The 23,481-nt window shown below is 41.5% G+C and overlaps 1 protein-coding gene across 1 annotated transcript; it reads left to right on the top strand.

Moving 5' to 3' along the window:
- The first annotated feature begins 4,270 nt into the window (after window positions 1–4,270).
- GPR68 (G protein-coupled receptor 68) lies at window positions 4,271–21,414 on the top strand. The gene is made up of 2 exons (XM_054634189.2): window positions 4,271–4,342; window positions 18,874–21,414. Exon 2 carries the CDS (start codon window positions 19,008–19,010, stop codon window positions 20,082–20,084), a length of 1,077 nt encoding a protein of 358 aa, XP_054490164.2. The 5' UTR covers window positions 4,271–4,342; window positions 18,874–19,007; the 3' UTR covers window positions 20,085–21,414.
- Window positions 21,415–23,481: the final 2,067 nt, after the last annotated feature.

Genomic DNA, 23,481 nt, shown 5'->3' with positions numbered 1-23,481 from the left:
TCTACATTCTTCACTTCCTTTGTGTCTGTGTCTGCGCTTTTGAGTGTTCTCAACAAAAACAGGCAGAGCTCCTGGATAGCTGTGTGATGCTCATACCACCTCACTCCTCACTGCTCTGTAAGAGTGAGGCCTTTCTGCCTTTACAGGCAAAGGGAAGAACTGGGTGCTTGCAGCTGTACCACAGAGCACTCTAGGACAGGCCAGCTGGTCCTCTACAGGTCCTTAATCCTCTGCAGATGATGACTGGTAATCCACATGTAGCCACTATACTTGGTATTGGTTGCCAAGTTCACCCCTATGAAGCCCATTTCTAGTGTGCAAAATGAAGTTTCTATGTTGGATATTTGCAGTCTAGGTGCAAAAGATTGTTAAATTGCATTTTCAGTGTCAATTAAACATGTAGAGAGGCATATGTTACCTGGCAAAAAGCGCCAACCCTGTGGCTATGGCTTGCTGTCCCTATCCAGCTTATTGAGTCCTTGCTGCCCTTCCAGGCTCCTGCCTCTGCTGAGGTGGCCAAAAGTAGGACATTTTGAGTGCTTTGGAATTTAAATTTTGAAGGAGCTTGGAAAACACCAGCATAGTGAGGACAGAGAGAATTTTCTGCTGGTCACATGTTCCTGTGAACAACCTGTTACCCTTCTAACTTTTGGGAAAGGTTAAAAATAACACATTGGTGCAATGCAGATGGGAACAGAAGCAAAGGAAAATAGGAGAAGAACAGCTGGATAAAGCAAGATGCCTGGCTGCAGTGAAACCTCTGAAACAAGTGAAGCTTCTGCTGCACAGCCACCCCACCAGGCAGTGTAAAATCTGGCCCAGTAGTGATTCTAGGGTGGCACCAGGAAGAGCATTAGCAAGTTCTTGTTACTCAGCTGTAGAAAACGGGAATGGCTCTGTGGCTTGTCACTGCAGAAGAGAGAAGTTACTTGTTTTCCTCTTTTCCTAACCAAAATGAGTGCTTGAAAGGATTTAAAGCAAATTTCATCAGAAAGTTGACCCTCGTAGGCAAGGCATAGAACAGGCACTTGGAATCAATGCTGACACTGCCAGAAAGAGCCTCTTGCTAGAATGTGCTTAAGGAGGAATGCTGGTAACTGGAAATGAGACCAGTGTGGGTGACCAGAGGCCTGGAAAACATGATCTACAGAAAACACTGGAAAAGTTTTTGGGTTGCTTAATCTGCAAAAATCTAAGAGGGACAGCATGATTAAACCTCAGACATTTAAATGATTGATACTAAGAAAGGTAGCAATAGTCTGTTTTTCATGTACATTCATAGAAGGGTGATAAAAGGATAAATTAATTGGAAACATGGAAGGTAAAGATTTTTATATTAGTGCAAGCTTTTTAAGAACAGCCCTGGACATGGAATGGAGACATTGCAAGAGGTGAGGCAGAATCTTCCTTCATGGCAATTTAAAAGAATCTGAAGCTCTAGAGGAGCTAGTCTAGCTTTCCTCAGTGGGTAAGGAAATGGTCTAGATTACCCCCTTCCTGCTGCATTTCCATGACATTTATACCAGTTTAGCTCCATTCTTTTTGAATCTTGCTGCTTCTGGTTTTGACATACACAAGCCAGGAGCAATTCAATCCAACAGTGTTACTTAATGATCACACACATTAAAATGATTTGACCAAAGTGAGTGAAAAGCTGGAATTGCTACTTGCAGCGAGTAATAGCTGTTTGTCAGCCTTAATAACTACTGTATAATTCATGGACATAAAAGGCTACAAAAAATGTTATTTCTTTTCATTTTGAGCGTTTTAAATATTGCCAGCATGCAGTGGCTGTGTGTGATGGAGGAGGCAGCACATGGCTCTGCCTCCTTGGAAGTGATGAGGGCAGACAGCCCAAGCCCCTACAAGCCCCTAAATCCCATTATTTTAGTTACCTGCTTTGCAGCATCTGCATGCTGAGACAAAGAAAATAGAATGTCTGGATGAAAAAGAAATAAACCCAGGATTTTTCTGGAGTTTATTTTCTTCTGTCATTTTCTGAGAGGGAGGTTTGTGGAAGTCATTGTTTCTGCTCCACTTGCAAGGTGTATTTACCAGCTGCATGGGTCAGGTGCTGCCTTTTAGCCTGCTCTGATAGACCTGTATTGTGTCTGATGAGCAAGGTCCAGGCAGTGCTTTCTGGATATTCTGCCCACCTGTGTCCAGCATTGGTGTAACACATCTTTGAGCATGTACCCACATCAGCATGACAAGACAACTGCAGCCAAGGAGGGAACCAGGAAAGAGATACTGCCCACAATCTGCCAATATCTCTGCTTTCCCTGGCACCCAAAGGGTAATAATCACTGTCTGTGGGTCTTCTCAGGTCTTGTTCCCTACCTGCAGCCTGGACCCTGCAGAAGGTGGAATTCTTTCCCTGCAGCCCCCAGTGAGAACTGGGTACCACATGAGCTCTGCCCTAGACAGCCTCTCAGGGAAGGCCAGCAGCCCAGTATAATGCCCTGTTGCTTTTTACTGAAGAACAGTGCACATACTTCTAAGGAAGTTACTGCATTTCATTTTCTTAATACCATCTTTTATAAATTCTTCAATAAAAGTGTTGCAGTATCCAAGGGGACATAATTTTGGATTGAGAGGTATTGAAAAAAATGTTTTATTTCACTTCCTGAAAGGCCCCAGTCTGGGTGATTTTCTTAATAAATGTTATATATGTATTTAAAAATAAATGATAAAGATTAAATGTGTACAAAATAAAAAAAAAATAAACCACAAACAACAAGAAGTAATCAGAAGGGGGAGTATTCCCAGTAGTCCTAATAAATTTGACACCAACCATTCATATTTCTTAATATTGCAGAGGGTGTGCAGCCTCTGGCTGTGCCTTGCCTGTTCACCAGGTGTGCTGCCTGACCTCTGACATCCTCCAAGCAGCATGGTGAGCCTGCAGAGGACAGTTCTCTGCTTGCTGCAGCCTTTCATGACCATATCCAAGAACTTCCTATTTTCTTTTGCTCCTTCCCTCCTCAGAAACTCAGAGACATTTCTTAACCCTACAGGTAATTTTAGATCTCTGATCTGCCAGAGGCCCTGCCAGAGGAAGGGCTCTGCTGTTTGGTAGCCTGTTGTACCTGAAGAGCCCTTTACTTCTGTTTGGAATGAGGAGTTATTTTTGATACTGCTTCTGATGTTAGCCATGGGTACTCCTGGAGTATTTCCAAGTTTTCTAAATATTCTAGTGTCTTCTCCCTGTTTTGGTTAATTTTTTCTGATTGTTTTCTGTGCTTATGTCCCTCTGCTTTCCACCAGGTTGGACATGGACAACAGGTCTTGGAGTTGCCTGTACGAGATTCTGTTTCCAGGTTCTGTGTCTGGCTGTCCTCAGAGCACTGTTGCCCATTGCAGTGAGCAGAAGGCAGCTCTGGTTGGGTGCTGCTCTGACTGTGCAGTGCCACTGGTGTCCCTACAGCTGCATGGCAGAGCGCTGCATCAGGTGAGTTACACACCAGTTTAGAGCCTGAGCTTGTAGCAGCTTTTGTTTCCAGCTTCAATGGTGTAATTTGTATTTATCTGTGTTTTTAAAAGTAGTGTGTTTCAGTTTGAGTGAGACAATTTAAACATATCCCACAGAGCAGCTTTCACTGCTGTGGGAGTAGGGGTGTGAGTTAGCAGGAGGTCAGCTTTTTCATCTGCTACACTCTTCCTGGAAGACCTTGGGCAACCTCTTCAGTCTGTTTATGCCTCTGTAGTCTGTCTGGCTGTGTAGACAAGAGAGGAAGGCACTGCCCCCCCTCACAGCCCTTGCTCTTTCACAGTGAGAGGAGATACTTCCTTGTGCAGTAATCACCTTCTGCTGTGTTTGGATGTAATGGACTGATCTCCTCGAGCTCTAGAAACAAGTTCCTGTAAATGATACCAATAACAACACTAACACTGTGTACATTTCAATAGCCTGCATGAGGCAACATCTGGATGTGTTTAGATAAGCTGGAAGCAGCTGGATTTGGCCTCTGCACCAGCTGCTGTGATCACAGGGCAGCTCTGCTGGTCAGTGTGTGCCGGTGCGGACGGCTGGGAACACCACTCATACTTTGCAATCTCTGTATTCAGTGCCTGCTTTTGCCACTCTCATCTGTCTCTTATGAATGAGTGGGTGAGGGAGGAGAGGGCTGGGCTGGGCTGACTCCTTCACAGATGAACCATAAAGAGCACGGGAGCTGAAACACAATCTCCTCCTCCTTTCCTGCGCTGTTTCACGGACAGGCTTGCTCACAGCTGGGAGGAGGACAAGCTTCACCAGCACCCTGAGCAGGAGTGAGGAGAGGGGAAGTTTTGTGCTCTTTACATTGCAGGCAAAACCTCTTTGCATGAACTCTGCTAACAGGTGAGTTTCATTTTAATGTATTCATTCTTGAAAGCAAGTTAATTTTCCATCACGGAGCAGGTCTCACCTCTGGAGAGGTGGTGAGATTTTTCTAGCTGAGTTGTTAAAGCAAAACAACAAGGTGCTCCAAGGACTCAACCAAAGCAATGTGTCCAAAAAATTTCACAACTTCAAAATTAATTTCCTTGGCAAAGTTCCTGCTAACAAGAACTTTGAATAAAAAAAAAAAATTCTTGAGTTCCAATTAGGCACAAGAGAGCTGAATGTTCAAGTTGTATTGATGAAAGGAAATTGTTAAGATAAACTGAGAAACTGTTTGTTTGCAGCAAGAAATCAGAGCAGTAGCGTGTAGATAAAAGTTCCTGGAGTAATTTTCAGAGCACTTACTAGTACTGTGTAAGTTGAATAGATGATACAAGATATTTTGAAGGACTAGTAAGTGACTTTATTTCCCCTGAGAACACAAGCCAAAAGTTACTTGAAACTGCTAAACCACATACCTTGATGTGTGGGTGCTCTGTGTACGCCTATATAGTTTTGTCTTTGTAACTCAAATGTATGTCATTACTATATTTTCCAAACACCAAGCCACTTTTCTTCCTGTTGTTCAGAATCTGGCTTGGAAAACTTGAAATGTGAGGGCTTGTTTAGAGAAGTGAAATCCATCAGGTGAGAAATTAATCTTTTTTTTTTTCAATAGGATAAAAAACTTTTGTTCATGACTGTAGCTTGTCCTTGTTATGAGAACGTTTTTCCTATTCTTACCAGTCTTTGTAAAGAAACAAGAAAAGCAATTCACTGAGTGATGCTTTCTTCTTTGTGTGTTGCATGGGGAGCAAAGCTGAGAAATAGAGAGTTTAGAAGAATTGTCCTGTTCTGCTCAAAACACATACAGATATTTATTAATAAAAATATAAGGCAACTTAACAGTAAAGTAAGTAAAAATGGCTACACGTTGGCTCACAAGATGTGACCGTGTCACTGTGAGCATTATGGGACTTTCTGAGCAGACTGTTAGTCAGTACCCACTGTGACTTTTTCCACATTAGCACCCTGCATTCACACTGGTCCCAGAAGAGCAGAGTGTCTAACCACTTCTTCTTTCAAGTTTTCTTTAATCAAGAAACCAGTCAAAGGTAGTCAGTCCTGTGTATTTAACACCCACTCCTTCATTTCTTCTTCGAGGAAACAAAATTTTCTACTGTCCTTGCCCCTATCCTTTCTGCCTCCCCATCTTGCTGCTGCTATGTTATTGTTCCCCCATATCAGGCTGCTGCTGCACATGCATTTGTAAAGCCTTTCTGTTACATGAGTGAAGAGGCAGAAGAATGCTGTTTCCAGTTTATTTAACATTCAGTGCTACACAGCTGTAGGTAAGGTGATAACATGGAAAGTACATGCCCAAAGTTTTAAAAGTCTTTACAGGGCCTAGGAAGAATACTGTAAGAAAATGTTGGGTTTATAGGATCAGACAAGTACGTTGTTCTGTGAGAGCAGAGGTCAAAATGTCTACATCACAGCATTGTGATTTGAATATCACAGTTTTAAATGAAGAAATATTTGGTGGTTCCAGTATCTCATTAAAAAAAACTTGTTTCACTTGACACCTTCAGCGAGAGGTATTTATTTCAATTGGTGGTTGGTGGACAAAAATTGGCTCCCTTTGCTCTGGATCTGAGGACTGGAAGCAATCTTATAGCAGTAGGAAAAGAGAGAAGTGGGATATGGGGGAGGGAAGTGAGTCTCTGCAGAGCTAGGGGTACACAGGTGTCATTGATTAGGGTGAGCCTGAGGCTGCTTGTGAGGTCAGACAGACAGGAAGCCTCTTACTGTGGCTGAGCACAGTTGCACAGGGCCAGGTGTTCTAGGGTGGGGGCATTCAAGTAAATTTTCCTCTCCTAACCTGCCTTGTGGATGGTGTCACTCAGATTAACCAGCGGATGCTCTAAATGTGAGTTATTGTGGCATCCCAGTGAACAGTGCATGGAGAAGAAAATTTCTTCCCGTCCAGTTTTTCTAGTCCTGACCTGAGGGTGCATTCATGGTGCACTGGGGCTTCACTGATGATGGCTGTATTGTGTCACTGTGGTGGTAGCTAAAGAAAGTTATGTCCCTTCATGAGGACATTTACACAACTTGGTAATTATTTCTAAGGGAAGAACTGTGGAAAGAGAACTCCAGACATGGCAGCCTTGTGAGACTCATTACCTTATAACTAGCTGTTTGTCTCCTCTAATATGTTTGGTTTTTCTATAAACCTTATTCTGAGTGCTTTTATTGCTTGTTATGAATTATTCTGCCAGCTGAAGCATTTGCAGAACTGCTGACCCTGACAGCTGGTGGCAATTGTTTTTGAAAAGACATAGAACAGCCTTAATGTTTAGAAGAAAATGACCAATAATTTTAACTAAAGGTATTAGTAAGCAACAGCAGCTAAGAAAAAAACATTGCAGTTTATTCTCTAAGGGATACATCCTTACTGTAACATTTTTTCTCCACTGGAAACACATTCTGAACTCTGTTTAAAGGGTAGGAAAACAAGAGCTTTTTAGGCACTTAGTCTGGAAGCTGTAGCTAATTTTTCTGAAAAAGAGTAGACAATAGGTTTAAAACCCTGTTAGAGTGAGAGTGAGAAATAGGCTTACCTGGAAGTATATGCTCTGTTCCTCTCCATGGAGCCCTCTTGCCAGAAATTGTTTCTGTGGCAACAAACTTCTTTCTAGCTGGGTTGTCTTGGAGTTTGATCTGGGATTGCTTGGCTCAGATCTGTCACCATGCCAGAATCAAATAGAAATGCAAAACTGATCTGACCTATGTGTAACAGAGAGGTCACTCTGCTGCTGTTCCTGTTGCTCCTCAGGAGCTGTCCTCCTGACATTCTCCACTTAGATATTGCTACAGACAGCTGGTGCTGCTGGGATGAGCCTGGACTTTCCTTTCTGAACATTGTGGCTTTAGTCAGCAAGGCTTCAAGCTTCCTTTCTCTTCTTGTGTCCTATGGGCCAGCAGTAAAGACACAAAGCCTTGAAGAGAGGTTGAGTTGCCAACAGAGGAAGGGGAGCTAAAAAACAAATTAATTACAAAAGCAAATGTAATTGAACTGTCAAAATTCAGTCGCTTGAATGACACCTGAATAAAATGCTAAAATATCAGTAGGGAAGAATGGAAATATTTCAGAGATCTCTTGGTTTGGCTTTCTTTTAACTCAGTATTTTAGTACCATTAGAATGTTTTCATTTTATAACTGGAAACATTTCATCTTCCTTCTGCCAAGGAAGGAGAGCTTTTTCTCTGTGATGGATAATGATTTAGTGTCTACTCATATCTAATTAGAGGGTGTATCTGGTTTATGCTCCGTGTTTAAGAACTGTTCAGTCATAGTTTTTAAAATAGCAAGTGTCTTTTAAACTTACAAGAGGCTTAAACTAAAATCCCTGAGACTATCATGTCAGAATATTATTATTTGGAATTTGAACTTATATCCAAATTTCAGAGCTGGTTTTACACCTCCACCCCAAAGCAGGACCTGGATTTCTGAACAGCTCTCAGTTTGGAATCTCACATCTCTTGTGCCAGCTTTTCCATCTCCTCATGAGCTCATCAGAGCTCCCCTGTAACAAGCATTTGATTCTCTCCTTTTTCTCTGGTCAGAAGCATGTTTGGAAGTGTGAATGGTTTACAGCAAGGTTGTTGCTTTTGCTGTGAATTGCTTCTTTGATACTATTAAAGAAGGGGTGGTGTGGGTTGCATTTCTATGAGGTCATGCCTCTCCAACTATTTTCTCAGTTTTCATGTTGAACCTCTTTTATTCAGAAATGGAAAATCAGGAAATGGTAATGTAAGCAAACCTGCAGATACAGATGCCAGCACTTTAAATAAAGTGATTAATCCACTGGGAACTAGGTTGTTGGAATCCTGTACGCTCAAATGAAAAAAAAAAAAAGGAGTGACATTTTCAATAGTCATCTAGGGAGCAAGAACAGCAACAAGGGAAAGAGCACAGAGGAAAACCTTCTGCAAGGCACACTGCTTCTCGTGAGAACACTGAGAAATAACAATGGAGGAACATGTCTCCATGTGAATATTGACTCAGTTCTACAGGAAACTTGGTTAACCTCCAGAAGGGAAACTAAAAAAAAGAGAAGAAATTTAATTAAAGATAGCAATAAGGGATAGTTTAGTAGAGTTGTGTTTATACCAACTAGATGGGTACTATTTGAAGACACGCACAAATATGCACACATATGCATAATGTACCCCACACACCACCCCTCCAATTCTGTATCCAAGGAATACAGAAATACAATACAAGAGCCAAAAAGACTCAATTGAGCCTAAAAGGAAATGAGCTTAGCTAAACAGAAGTGTGTGGAAGGGCGGATGGTGTGCTAGACAAGGAAGAATTGGATCTAGAACAGAAACATGTCTGAAGTGCAAAATGGTGATCAGTGTAAGCTGGAAACACAAACAGTACAAAGGTACAAAAGAATGATTTTAGTTTTTTAGATGGCAACAATGTTAGATGCTTCAGTTGAACAGGCTCCTATTCCATGATGAATTTATTCTCTTTGATTAAGATAAATCTAAGTGGAGGAAAAATAATTAAGTCAAAGAAAAATGAGGAGTGGAAGGGAAAAGTTTTCAAATATTGTAAGCAGCTTTTCATTTTACCATGTGTTAAAACTTTTGAAGTACAAAATGAATCATATACTGAATCATATATGCAGAAAATGGCATTTTAAAAAAAGGTTACTTTATTGAATGTATCATTATTTGCTGATGCATGAAATAATGAAAATGCTAACATTCTCCTTAAATGGGAGAACTGCTCAATCTCTTTAGACATGCCAGAGTTTCAAACACATTTCAGTTAGACCTAGCAATTTTTCTATCAGACAGCCTTTGCTGGTTGTCAAGTGCTATTAGTCAAGCATTGATTGTGGATGTCCCAAGCTTATCAGCAGCACTGTGCAGTAAGAGCTGTCTGTTGAATTTTCAGCAAACGGGGAGAAAAAATTGTATAGATGGGTGTTTGGTTGCTTTCCAAATGACTTTTAGTTAATGAGATAGTTCTGTTTGGAGGGTATGATGTTCTGGTCCTTGTGTTCAGAGTGGCATTACAAAAGATGCAAGCAGAAAGATAATCTGGTCTCTGCTTCATTCTCTAATTTGCCAGTTTTTGAACAAGTTTTCCCTTGAGTGAAGCTAGGGAAGCTTGGCAGAAGGGACTGCCATGCAGGTTGCTGGCATTCCATTCCCTTTCTGGGTGAGCATGTGGGTACAGAGAGCAAATTGTTCTCAATACACTCAAGGTAGAGGCTGACAGCCAGTTCTTCACCTTGATGGGTGCTCTGCCCAGGACGTGGTGCTCTGCCCAGGACGGGGTGCGCTGCCCAGGATGGGGTGCTGGCAGTGTGCTGTGGCCCATGGTATGTAATGGATGGCTCATGGTCAGGCAGCAGAGAAATCTGTGGGTGACTCCCATGGCTCCCTTTGGGTAGCCACTCTGAAACAGGGGCTGTGTGGCAGTCCTGGGGCTACAGGGACACACTGGCAATCCAAGAAAGGCAAAAGTCATTGAAATCCAGATATTGATTAAACACAGATATGAATTCAACCTGAAGTCACTGACTTCAGTGCAAGATATCTAGCATTGCCTGATGTAGCACTGTGCTGTTGTCAGAGCAGGCTGCAGCATCAAAAGAGGCAATAATACAGTTTAGGAAAATGAATCAGAAGGATGATTTTCTCCAAGGCTGTAAATGGTAAAATGAATCAGAGCTCATTTAACTCAGAAGGATGAAGTTCCTATATCTCAATCCTAGGCTACAACAGTAGGTCTAGTCGTTGTTCCTTAGTAATATTGTATATTGATCATGGCTTTTGTGGCTTCTAATAAGCAAGACCTGTGTAATCTTGGCTTTTCTTGCATTGTCCTGTTCAATGAGGATCATTGTACATGTTTGGAATTATAAGCAGTTCTGTTGTCTATGTCTGATTATTACTTGCCTGCTGCTTCTTCAATGGAGGAAGGATGGTTTTTTGGCTTTAGTGTCAAGGAGGATTGTGGGTGAGAGGGACACTGGCTTGGTTGAAATTTTATTTCAGGGGAAAGGAAGATTTGGAGTTTTTTCTCTGAGTAATAGAGTGATTTAAGATGTCTGCAGGAAGTGGTGTGATGTGTTTTCCTCCACCCACTGTTCTGTACTCGAGCAAGTCATACCCGAAGCTTCAACATGTGCCCTGTGGGTAGGATCTAGTCATAGTAACTCAGCAGTGAAATACTTGGAGGGTCATGTCGTCCACTTGGTTGATCTTTAACAGCAGGAAGTGGGGGGCAAATGAGGGTCATTTTTTAAAGCTTTGAGGCAGCTATAGCATGACTAATTTCAGCTGTGATTCACCTCCCTGATACTACTTGGACTGCTTGCCTGAAATTACACATTGCATGAACTTCTTATTACCATAAATAGGGATTTTCCAAAGATTTTTTTCCAGCACTTTCTTGTTCTCAACCACTTGTTTAGACCTCACATGAGGTAAAAAGACCCTAATCCTAGATAAAGAATAAGTAGTAGTGTGAGATAGTCAGTAGTCTGAGGGAACAGGCAGATGTATTTGCCAAGCTACTGTCCATGATACTTGAGAAGTCGTGGCAGTCAGAATTCCCAGGTGACTGGAAAAACAGAAACATTGTACCCATCTTTTAAAAGAATAGAATGGCAGACCCTGGGTACTACCCAGCTGTTAGCATCCCCTCTGCGTCTGGGGAGGATCACAGGACAGACCCTCTGCTGGGGCACATCAGGGACAGGGAGGTGATTTGGGACAGCCAGCAGAGCTTTACCAAGGGCAAGTCCTGCCTCATCAGCCTATGGCCTTGTATGATGGAGTGACTACATCAGAGGGTAAGGGAAGGGTCACAGATGCCATTTATCTGGACTTCTCTAGAGCCTTTGACATGGTTCCCCACAACACCCTTCTCTCTAAATTGGGGAGAGATGGATTTGATGGGTGGACTGTTAGGTGCATGAGTAATTGGTGGAACACTTGTGTGCAGAGGGTCATGGTCAATAGCTCAGAGTCCTAAAGGACCTCAGTGACAAGTGGTATCCCTCAGGGATCCAGACTGGGACCAGACCAGTTTTATTTAGCATTTTCATTAATGACATAGATGAAGGGATTGAGGGCAGCCTCAGCAGATTTGTAAATTTGTAGATGACACCAAAGAGAGGAGTGATGCACCTAAAGGATGGGAAGCCATCCAGAGGGATCTGGACAAGCTCAAGAAGTGAGTGCATGGGAATCTCAGGAGGTTTAACGAGACCCAAGTGCAATGTGCTGCTCTGGGGCTGGGGCAACCCCTGGTATCAACACAGGCTGGGGGATGAACAGATTGGAACAGCTCTGCTGGGAAGGACCTGGGGGTGCTGGTAGATGAGAGGCTGGACAGGAACACTTGGAGCCCAGAGAGCCAAACATGTCCTGGGCTACATCCACAGCAGTGTGGGCAGCAGGGTGAGGGAGGGGATTCTGCCCCTCCATTCTGCTCTGTTGAGACCCCCCCTGGAGTGCTGCATCCAGCTCTGGGGTCCCAGCACAGGAAGGACATGGACCTATTGGAACAAGTCCAGAGGAGGGTCTCCAAGATGATCAGAGGGATGGGGCACCTGTCCTGTGAGGAAAGGCGGAGAGAATTGGGATTTTGCAGCCTGGAGAAGAGGGGGCTCCAGGCTGACCTAATTGCTGCCTTGCAGTAGCTGGAGGGAGCCTAAAGCAGGATGGTGGAAGACATTTTACAGGGGCATGTGGTGATAGGACAAGAGAGAATGGCTTCAAACTAAGAGAGAGTAGGTTTAGATTAGATAATAGGAAGAAGAAATTCTTTACTGTGAGGGTGTTGAGGCACTGAAAGAGGTTTCCCTGAGAAGTTGTGGGTGCTTCATCCCTAGAAGTGTTAAAGGCCAGGTTGGATGGGGCTTTGAACAACCTGGTCTAGTGGGAAGTGTCCCTTCCCTTGGTGAGAACTGCATAACCTTTAGTGTCCCTTCCATCCCAAACCATTTTATGATTCTATGATTCAGGATATTATAAAGATCATGTAATGCTCAGCTTCTCCAAAGTCGCTGGAGATTTTGCATACTTTTCTGGTGACTTGATGAATTTTTGAGTTTTGGTTTCTGAAAAGCTGAGAACCACTGAGGCAGCATTTCAGTTCCCACAAAAGCAAATGGCCCAAATAGTCACAAGAAGCAGCAGTAGATTCATTCTCCAGGTCTGTTTTCAGGAGTTAGGATTCAAATTATGAGGCACTGAAAGAGGTTTCCCCGATAAGCTGGATGCCCCATCCCTAAATGTTCAAGGCCAAGCTGGATGGGGCTTTGAGCAACCTGGTCCAGTGGAAGCTGTTCCTGCCCATGGTTGGAACTATATGATTTTTAAGGTCCCTTCCACCCCAAACCATTCTATGATTCTGTGATATTGGACTAACTGTGCTAATTATCCCACCTGCCTCCCTTGCCCTTCATCTCAAGTTGTCCTTTATAAGTTCAAGCATAAACAAAGAAGTCCAAAGTCATAAAAACCTGAAATGGAAAGGTATAGAAACAGAATATGGAATTCTCAAAATATCAAAAGATGATGCAAATGGAATGATTTACTCAAGACTGTAAAAATTGCATGTCTGTATTAGGAAAAATTGGACATTGATGACTAATTAGTCTTTTGTTTATGTGGCTTCTGAAAAAAATGTTGCTGACTTCCTTCTTTGATAATAGGTTTATAAGACCAGTCATCTGATAATGACAAAAGTAATTTGTAATTTACAGAACACTTTTGCAGTTCCCTTCACCAGAAACAGATATACAGAGTAATAATTATTATAGTCAGAAAATCCAGTTGCAAGTTACAAACACTGAATGGATTTTGCATAGATGTAAATTACTTTAGTTTAGAAGCTCAATTTGACTCCTCTTTTTCACAAAACATAGTGTTATGTCTGTTTTACCCTAATTTGTCATAATTTCTGAAACATTACTAGCGATAATTCACAAATTGCTGTAACTAAATCCCCTGGAGTGCACATAGTTTTTTAAAATACCTGCTAGCCTTTGCTGATCTATCCTCCTCTATGCCCCCATCCTATTGTTAAAAATAATTTTGTTAGATGCTGGTTAACAATTCTGTTTCTAAAGACTGGAAAAAAAAACAACAGCAAATATTTCAGCTTTATATTTATATAACTCATATACCATATAAACATATAAATTATATCTTATATATATTATATATAAAATATATATAACATATATATGTTATACATATTATACAATATAGATACTATTATATATTATTATAATATTATCATATATTAAATTCTCTAAATTCTATATTATAAAAATAAATATATATATATTTGTGTTTGTGCTTCATATGTACTTGTCTTCCTTTACTTATTTTGTGTTAATAAAAATGTTAATGTTTCATTGCCTTTAATGGCTCTTTCTACTTGATATCTTTCTAGAATCAGAATGGTCTGGTTTGGAAGGGGCCTTTAAAGGCCCTCTAGTCCAACTCTCCTGCAATGACCAGGGGCATCTTCAACTAGACCAGTTTGCTTAGAGCCCCATCAAACCTGACCCTGAATGTTTCCAGGGTTGGGGCATCCATCATTTGTCTGGCCAACCTGGGCTACTGTTTTATCACCCTTATCATAAAAATATTCATCCTTGTATGTAGTCTGACTCTACCCTCTTGTAATTAGGACCATTGCCCCTGTCCTGTTGCTACAAGTCCTGATTAAAAAGTCTGTCCCCATGTTTCTTTTAAGTCCCCTTTAGATACCGAAAGGCTGCAACAAGGTTTTTCCAGAGCCTTCTCTTCTCCAGGCTGAACTACTCCAAATTTCTCATCCTTTCCTTGTAGGAGAAGTGCTCCACCCCTCTTGTCTTGTTTCTGTGCTCCAACAGATGCATCTTTTACACCATAATTCTTCTGATTAAACCCAAATATCATTGTGCTTATTCTTCATTCTTGGTGGTGGCCCAAATTTCTGCTTTCCTCTCCTTCTTTTTTCCCCTCAAACTTGCTCTAAGGGTATTATGCCTTTCCTTCCTACTTTATGTTGTTTGACCAGTCCCTCATCTCTTCTGCTGCTCATCGCTTCCCTGCCTTCTTATCTGACCTTGTGCTTCCAGGCTTTGTGAAACAGGATCAATCAATCTGACAAACCTGCAAGTGTTAGGTTAGGAAGGAAGCTTAGCATGTGAATTTTAGGGCTGGTATTTGTGTAGATAATGACCTGAACCAAATGCTAAACTGAAGCCATGCCAGGTTTCTGATTCCAAGATTTGCAGGACAGTTGAAGTCCTGCAATGACATCCAAGTGTCTCAGGCCTGTCTGCACTGTATGACAGGTGCAAGGACAGATTAAATAGCAAGAGACCATGCATGCACACAAGGATGCTACACTCCCTGTTCATGGAAGTGGGTGCTCTGTGGATGAGACAAGCTGGGTGCACAGTGGTTGCAAATTCCAGCAAGGAAATTCTTTGGTTCAGTCTCATTTGTCTCTGCCAAAAATATTTAGGCCTAGTTGCAGACAGATTTCTTACAATGAAAATTGTAGCAGTGTTCACTGAAATTGCAAAGACCCACCTGGGCTCCATGCTCCTACTTGGTCCAAGGTGAAGAGGCTGCTGCTGCCAGTGGCTCTGGCTCCTTCCTGTGCCATTGCCAGCAGGCAGCACTTGGCATGTGAGCTGCCCCATGGTTCATGGTGCAGGGGCAAGTCATGTGTTTGTTAACAGCTAAGGCACACAGGAGTTGGGAAAGAAAAGAACTGTTGTTGAACTCTCCAGTGAGTAATAAAGTTGGCTTGTTTAAACCATGAAAAAGTGAGGCTTTCTGAAGCTCTTGGCTTTGTTTCTAATCCAGGAACAAGAGAATTGTTTGGAGCTCATGTAGATGGAGAGAGTCTTCTAATTTACTGCCAAGACTTAGGCTTAGATGGGTATCATCTAAAAGATGTGGGCATATAGAAGAGAGAAATATTGCCTGGAAATGACTGCAGACTCGTGATAATGAAGGTGTTACATAAACTATGATTAAAAAAAGTCACACAGCTGCACTATATCTGTATTAGAGCTGTCTAAAAGAAATGCCTGTGTGTTCCTGTTCATAACTGCTTTCAGCTTAATGATTGTCTGCACCCCAGATGTTTTTCATAGAGCAACTTCTTAAATTTTTCACTTCCCTCTTAACAGAAGTGGCCAATAAGTAATGAGAGACCTATTTGTCTTTTCTCTTCTATACCCTGCATCACCTTTCCTTCATGATCCACTTTTTCAGACAGCTTGTAAAGTGTTGTGTCACATCTTCTTAATGACAGAGTGGGCTCTTGCACACCCATTTGTTTAAACCTGCAGGTCCATTCTTTTGATACCAGGTTTGTTGAGAAAATCCTACAGTTTCACTCCCTGGCTGGTGCAGAGCTATATTTAGTGTGCCTGGTGCTGGGGAAAAGTTGAACTGCCTCTGTATTTCCATTTGGCTGCTGAGTCTGTCCTTAGCCAGGCATGAGTGGTCATAGGGTACAAAGGCAGCCCAGAGCCCACACACTGAGGAGGCTGAAACAAGGGAAGGATTTCCTGGCTTGCTGTTGCCACTGACCAGAACAGCAGTATAAGACAGCTATTGCACAAGAATCTGGACCTTTCTTTTTCATCCTCATCTTTGAAACTGGGGAGGGATTGATAGCACAAGGCAAAGAGATTTGTTACAGCCAACCTTCTCTTCCTGCCCCTTCGAACACCACAATCCAGCATTTCCTCCAGGAGCAGGAAATGTTGCTGTAATCATAAGTGTATATTATATTACCATAATATTGTATCAATAAGACTTTTGCTGCCTCCTTCACATTCTGCGTTCTGGCAAGACTTTTAAACTAAGCAGAAATGATTTTACTTATTACAGAGAATTATATTCTCTGTATGAAAACATAATTTGATAAAAACATTTCGAGTTCTTAGAGGAAAAGAAACATTTTCAAAAAACACTGCAGCTGTAGAGTACATCTGCTTTTCCTCATACTGTGATCCATAATGACTCACTGGATAACACTGAATGAAACTCAGTGCTAGACATATAAAGACAGTTCTGAATTTTCAAAACTCTCAACAGCTTTTGAATTACTATTTGGCCCTATTGACAGGAGCTGGACACTGGCTGGGCACTGTGCTGGTAGATATGATGACAGGTCTCAGATTTTAGGTATTTTAGAGAATAAGTAAGGTGTGCCAATCATCCTGTGCAGGCAAACCCTTACATGTAAGAGTCACCAAATCATTATACAGAAATGCTATGAAATACAAACTCAGGCCTGGAGCTCTGGATTGAAAAGGTGGGTTGGGGTAAGAAGGTTATTAAACCTGCCTCAGCAAAGATTCTGTGCACTGCCCTTGTCTGCAGATGGAAGAGATATGTGGTGGTTATGAAGCCTTGGAGAAACTGCATAGTGTTACGGGGGAGCTAATGGCCCTTGGGTATCAGTGTTTGGGGAAATTTGTACTTAACTTTAGTGATTGATTTCTGCTGTACATGTCAGCATTGCTAACATTGTCATGTTTATTCCAGGGGAAGGTTATGGCAATCTCCTGGAGCAAACTTCAAACTGAAGCACAGGTACCTGTGCCTGGGTCCCCTCACAGCATTTCTCCTGCTGAGCTTGACAAATGAACAAGCCACAGTGGGGAGTGTGAGTCTCTCAAACCCCAAAGGAGCTGTTGAGTCTGAGAGGTGGAGGAGAGCAGAGTGCCAGACTTGAGCACTCTTTCACACAAATTGCAATGGACAGTGGAGTTGAAAGTTTTGAGGGAGATGAACTTACCTTGGCCTGTTGTTTCATGACTGAGAGCTTCTGAGCCCTCAAGGCTATTTCTGCCAAAATCAGGGCTGATGTTCCCTCTGTTGGAAAGCAAAAGTAAAGGGATGAAAACCACATCCCAATTCTTATTTCTGTGTGTTTGCCGTGAATTCTGTGGAACTATGCTGGTTGAAGCTAAAAAATGAATTTCTTTGCAGGTTTGATCACTTATTTCAGCCAGGCAATTCTTTTCTGGCTTAAAGCAAATGACTTTTTTTCAGTTTCTACAGGAGTAAAGCCTATCTATCACTATTTTAAAGAAAACCCATATGTATTAAAAAAAAAATTTGACAGTAACATCCTCAAATGCTAAAGCTGACAGTAATTTTACTGTAGAGTGGTCATGTTTTTGTAAGCATTGCCTTGGAAGAAATTTTTTGTTCCTAGATGGGACAGAAGATGACAACAAAAATGCAAATTAGCATAGCAAACAGGAAAAAGCAGCAAGGCCTTATCTTTAGCTAGTGCTTCTTTTGAATCCATAGTATCTGAAGCTGTGAAAGGAGTACACAAGAGTACACATTGTTACCTTGCAAAGGTGTACCCAACATCCCTGAATCTTCTGAGGAGAGATTGAAAGAAATACAGTCTTGCTGTTCTGCACCACCAGGTACAGCATGCATTCCCTTCAGACTAGGCACAGTTTGCCCTGCTGTTCTCCAGTGCTGAGCATCTGTGCCCATGTGAGTATACCATGAGGTGATAAAATGCTGGCTGGGGCATTTCATTGTTCAGTTGAGGGTTTCATCACTGTGAGCTGGGTCCAGGCTTGAACTAGTAGAACTGAGTGCAAATCCACTGTCAGCAGTGGTTTTGGTGCATTAAATTGTTATAGTATAGTTCAGTATAGTATAGCACAGCATAGCAACGGCTTCTATGGGTACGTGCTTGGATTATACCAGATTCTTCAGGTGAAAATAATTACATTCATATTCAGTGAAGATGAAAGGGAAATATACAAATGTGTAAGTCATAAATGTGTGGGTTTTGGAGCTGATGGCAAATAAGGAATATTTAATAGCATATCCTGTAGAACTGAGACTATGGACATGCCCTGTACCAGAGTTTCACCATGTCCTTCCAACAGAGGAAGACAGTTTGTTTTCAGGATTGTTTTTACAAGTAACTTTAAAAGAAAGTGATAAAAATCCCCCCTTTTTTTACATCCTGCTTAATTGATCTGCATATTACAAGGTATCTTGTATGTAAAGGGAAATTTAAGACATGGGAATTAATAATCAAGAGTTTTGTGCACCCTACATCCTCTGAGGAAGTCTGTGTGGACTGCTGGTTTACTAGAGACACCTTTTCCATCACAGTCAAATCTGATTACTGCTTTTCTGCCCCATCTGTAAATCAGAGATGACATTTCTTCACATTTTAGATACCTCCAAAGCTAAAACAACAAATATTTGTAACTTGCTTTGTAATTCTGAATCACATAATTTTATGGCACTTTTCTGTTATGTACTAGAAGTTATGTGAATCTTGATTTCCCAGAGAGGCTTTATCAAAGATTTAGAGCTAGGGAAAGGCAGCTTTCTGAAAAGTGTACTATATATTTAACAACTCTATCCCTTCTAAAGATTTCCTTGTGTTTTATCTTCAGATTATTAACATCCTGCAGCAAGTCATCACTTCAGCCTAAAGGTTTGCGGAAGAAATAAACTCTACATGAAAACTGAATGTAATTAAGTCTTACGTTCAGGACCCTGATGAGTGATACACAGGGAGAAGTAGAAGATGGTGAATTTCACAGAGAATGTGACTGAGAAGTGCAATATTAATCATGAAATCCACGAGACATTATCCCCTGTGGTGTACATATTTGTGTTCATATTAGGCTTGCCAGCTAACTGCCTGTCCCTGTACTATGGCTATTTACAGATCAAGGCTAAAAATGAATTAGGTATCTACCTTTGCAATTTGACTATAGCAGACCTGCTGTACATATTTTCTTTGCCTTTTTGGCTACAGTATGCTTTACAGCATGACAACTGGACCTACAATGAGCTGCTGTGCAAGGTGTGTGGCATCATCCTGTACGAGAACATCTACATCAGCGTGGGCTTCCTGTGCTGCATCTCCATCGACCGCTACCTGGCTGTGGTGCACCCCTTCCGCTTCCAGCGCTTTCGCACCATGAGGGCTGCTGCCATCGTGAGCAGCATCATCTGGGCCAAAGAAATCATCACGTGCTGCTTTGTCTTCACACACGGAGAGATCAGCATGGATGCTGAGAGCCACTTGGTGTGCTTTGAGCATTACCCCATCAAGAAATGGGAGCACAATGTCAATTACTACCGCTTCTCTGCTGGCTTCCTTTTCCCCTTCTTTCTGCTGGCCTTCTCCTACTGTGGGATTTTACGAGTTGTGCACAAGAGTCCTGGCACCCAAAAGAAGAAGAAAATCCAAATTAAAAGACTGGTATCAAGCACTGTTTTCATATTTTTAGTCTGCTTTGGACCATACCACATCCTACTTGTAGTTCGTAGCTTGTTGGAGAACAACTGCTCATTTGCTGAGAAAATATTTAATGTTTACCATATTTCTCTCCTGTTAACCACTTTTAACTGTGTTGCTGACCCAGTATTGTACTGTTTTTCCAGTGAAAGCACTTACCAGAACTTTGTCAAGATGAGAGACTCTTGTCTAACATGTTTAGGCCATCTGAGTACTGAGACGAAGGAATCCTATCCACTAAACACTACTGACACTCCCAACAGAAAACAGCATGAACAACAACCAGAGTTACTACAAATACCACTTGATGGTGCTGGGATGAAGGACTGCTTCACAACTAATGCAGACAGCCTATAGCATTAATCAAAAGGACCTTAATCCTGCACCTGCAGCTCTAGCCATGTTTGTGGATGTCTGAATTATTCATGGATTACAACAGCGTGACCTCCCAAAGGCTTATGAGCAATGCTGTACAGCGAAGCTGTTTCCAGAGGTGCTTGGACCCTGGCAATAGTGAGGAAAGTATGTGCTAAGTCAGTTTTGTTATGCTACCACTGTTGTGCTGCCACTTAAAACCTGTTTGTCTTGATGACTGCACTGACTGGAATGAGCCAGTACTCACGGTGTGCAGTTCTGGTGAACTCATCTTTAGCTGCTTCTCTTTGCCCTGTAGCATCTAGAGAAAGTAATTCTCTACAAGCTGTCATCATCTGTTGAAAAGGTCAGAGATAAAAAAATTTAATGTCCCCATACATACTTTTAAAAAGAAAAATCCCAACAAAACACTTCTGCAACATCTCTGTAACTCTCTGGAATAACTTCTCCTTCTGCAAGTTTCAAAGCCTGCAGAGACCATGGCAGAACACAGGTTGCTAAAACAATCAATCTGATAGTGTGAGGCATTATGGGAGAACATGCAAAGGAACTCAGCACCTGCTGAGACCTTCAGGCTCTTATTTCACTGTTGAGCCTCAGACTGTTAAACCTCATGGTAAGGCTCCTAGAAACTTCTGGAGATAGGAGACTCTGGGCTCCAGTGGGTGTCAATAACTTGGTTTGTTGACTCAGAAGAGAACAAGAAATTGGTACAAGAACAAGAAATGTGAGGCACTTTGATCCCACGTGCTTCTCTGAGTCACAGTGTTCAAGAATATTTATTTGCATCTAAATTCTGCTACACCTTGCTAAGGTTTTGATTGTGTCCTCTGCAATTTGTATGTATTGTGCAGCACAGACCATGCAGGCATTTAAATAACAATGCATTTGTCAGGGAAACTGTTGAATGAATTCTGTTTAAACCATGTTTTTGCCCACAGATAACATAGTTTAGGGTTTGGTCATTGTTCAGCAAATACAGTATCAGAAATATGATGTGTAAATGATCTGTGTCGTGGTTTGGACAGAAACAAGATATAGGAGTAAGTGGTGAATAATGGCTTTTAAAGACCTGGGAGTTGTGCTCCACAGTATTGTTTCTACCACCACCTTCTCTCAGTGTTTCTTAGGGTTTTTTGGTTACACTAATGATTCCTGTGTGAATCTTCTTTGTGATCTGCTCATCACACCTCCTTTTACCTGCAGCTGTTACACCATGAATATTGCCTTATCCTTTCAATTCTCTGATTTCAAACCTTCCTTGAAGCACCTCTTTGTGTGCAACCCAGAGCTGATAACTTCCAGCAGTATAATCAGTTTTGTTTCTTTGGTTTGCTTTTGAGTTAAAAGATTGTCTAGACAGATGGTCTACTCCTGCTATCTGAATATGTCATTGTAACACAGCCTTGCTTGTCATCAGATTCCAAAAGGAATGTATTCTAACAGTTTTCTGGAAACCACCTTGAGGTATTGGATATAATTAGTGGATGTGTTTAATAAAGAATGTTTTTATAATTTCCTTTTCATATTTTTTCACGCCATGTTTGAAGTAACTATCTTTAACTTTGGTGCACAGTTTCTATTTGTGAGACTATAGATCCTCTCCTCCCTCCTTTTGCAGAAAGGATTCATGTCCCCAGTCCCAAGAGGGGATTAGGTTTGCTTAGGTTAACATTTGGTTTGTTTAATTATTTTACATTTCTTTATACTTTGACCATTCAGCCGGATTAATTCCCTTACATCTGCATTTTTTTCTCCTGACTATTAGCACTGTTTAGCTTTATTTTCTCCTGCTGTGTATTCCAAGGGGGTTGGAAGGCAGGGACTCCCTGCCTGGAGTGCTGAGCTTGTACATTGTTAAGCACCAACTCCTTGGACCCCCACGACTGTCGGGCTGCAAGACACACATGGTTTGTTCTAGGATTAAATATTTGTTGTTGTGTTTATGTGTTGCTCCTTTGCAGTTCCCCATGCTGTTTAAATTAGACAGCTGGAATGCAGAGCATGCTGTACTACATGGAATTGTCATCTGAGGGATCAAGGCTCATTCGAGATGGAACTTTGATGTGGTCAGCTTTGGTCAGCTGCTGCAGTTTAAAATCAGATGGAAACTTGTGGAACACAGTCCAGCATTCTGCTCCAGTTCTCAGCACTTAACCTGCTAACCCAGAACAGAAAGGAGGGGTTTTTTCTTCTTTACCCCTTTTTTTTCTTGAGGCCAATATTTTATCAATTCTTTCTGTGTTGTAACTGTTTGGCTTAGGCTGCAGAACTGTAACCAATAGAGCAGGAAGGTAAATCCCACTCAGAGCTGTTCCTTCCCTCTCAGTCAAAAGACATTCACTCCAGGGTCCTGCTAAGGCTGCTAGAGACATGCTACACATGCTACTGAAGTAAATGCCATGCTTGGGACTGCACACAAGAAGGCATTCTAAAAGCACACACTCGAGAAAAAGAGAAAATAATTATTAGACTTTGTATTACTTAATGAAAACTGACTGTTAAGACTTGTATTTTGGGGTGAAAAAAGAGCAAAAGCTTAGAAAATGAAATTTTTTTGAGAAAAGTTAGTGCTTGAAAATATCCATTGCACCTGTTAGTGTAACATGTCAGTAGCATAGAAAGAATAAAATCAGCTGTTTCTTTTAAAATGATGCAAATTTCACTCTGTGAGTTCTGTGCAGCAGTGAACATATGCCATCCTGCAGGGTTACTGGCTTTGGCAAAAAGTTCGAGCATTCATATGAATTTTACTTAATACTTATAGTTAGGAGAGTTTGGAGACTTCTAAAGGAGATATTTTCTAATTGTGAAACTTCCAAGATACTTTTCTAGAACATCCTTTAGGAAGTTTTTAGATAAAATTAATCTAAAAAAAGAAGACTGATCTAGAAAATAACCATTGGGATCTTTGGTGAACCTGAATGTCTAGCAGAAGTCTGGCATTAAGATTTCTTTCTGTCATGTGTTCTACTATTTTATGTCTTTAAAGGCCCTGTATCTTCAGCGACTTCAGGAGATTAATGTCCAATATATGCTGGTGTTTGTGGTATGAAATTATTTTTCTCATTCTGAAAAAGTTATTTGTCTTGCATCAAAGAAGGAAAATAAATCTCACCTGCCAGGAAGGAAAAGAGATAGAAAGTGTTGCTCCCTGCTGAAAGTCCAACTAAAGGCAACTTCCATTTTGTGACAGGTAAAGCACCAGTGCTCTAGGGGTGGTGTCAAATGTAAGCTCCTCTCTCTGCTGGCAGGGCTGACAGCCAGCAGAACTGTAGTCCTGCCTTTTACCTGGAGTTAAGGTAAAACTACAGCTTTGAATGACAAAAGCTGGGCACAGTTCACAACCATTTGTCAGGTACTGCTTCAGTGTTAGTAA

Source organism: Agelaius phoeniceus, chromosome 6 (genome assembly GCF_051311805.1).
Source record: "Agelaius phoeniceus isolate bAgePho1 chromosome 6, bAgePho1.hap1, whole genome shotgun sequence".
NCBI lineage: Eukaryota > Metazoa > Chordata > Aves > Passeriformes > Icteridae > Agelaius > Agelaius phoeniceus.
This window is presented reverse-complemented; position numbering and strand designations above follow the sequence as displayed.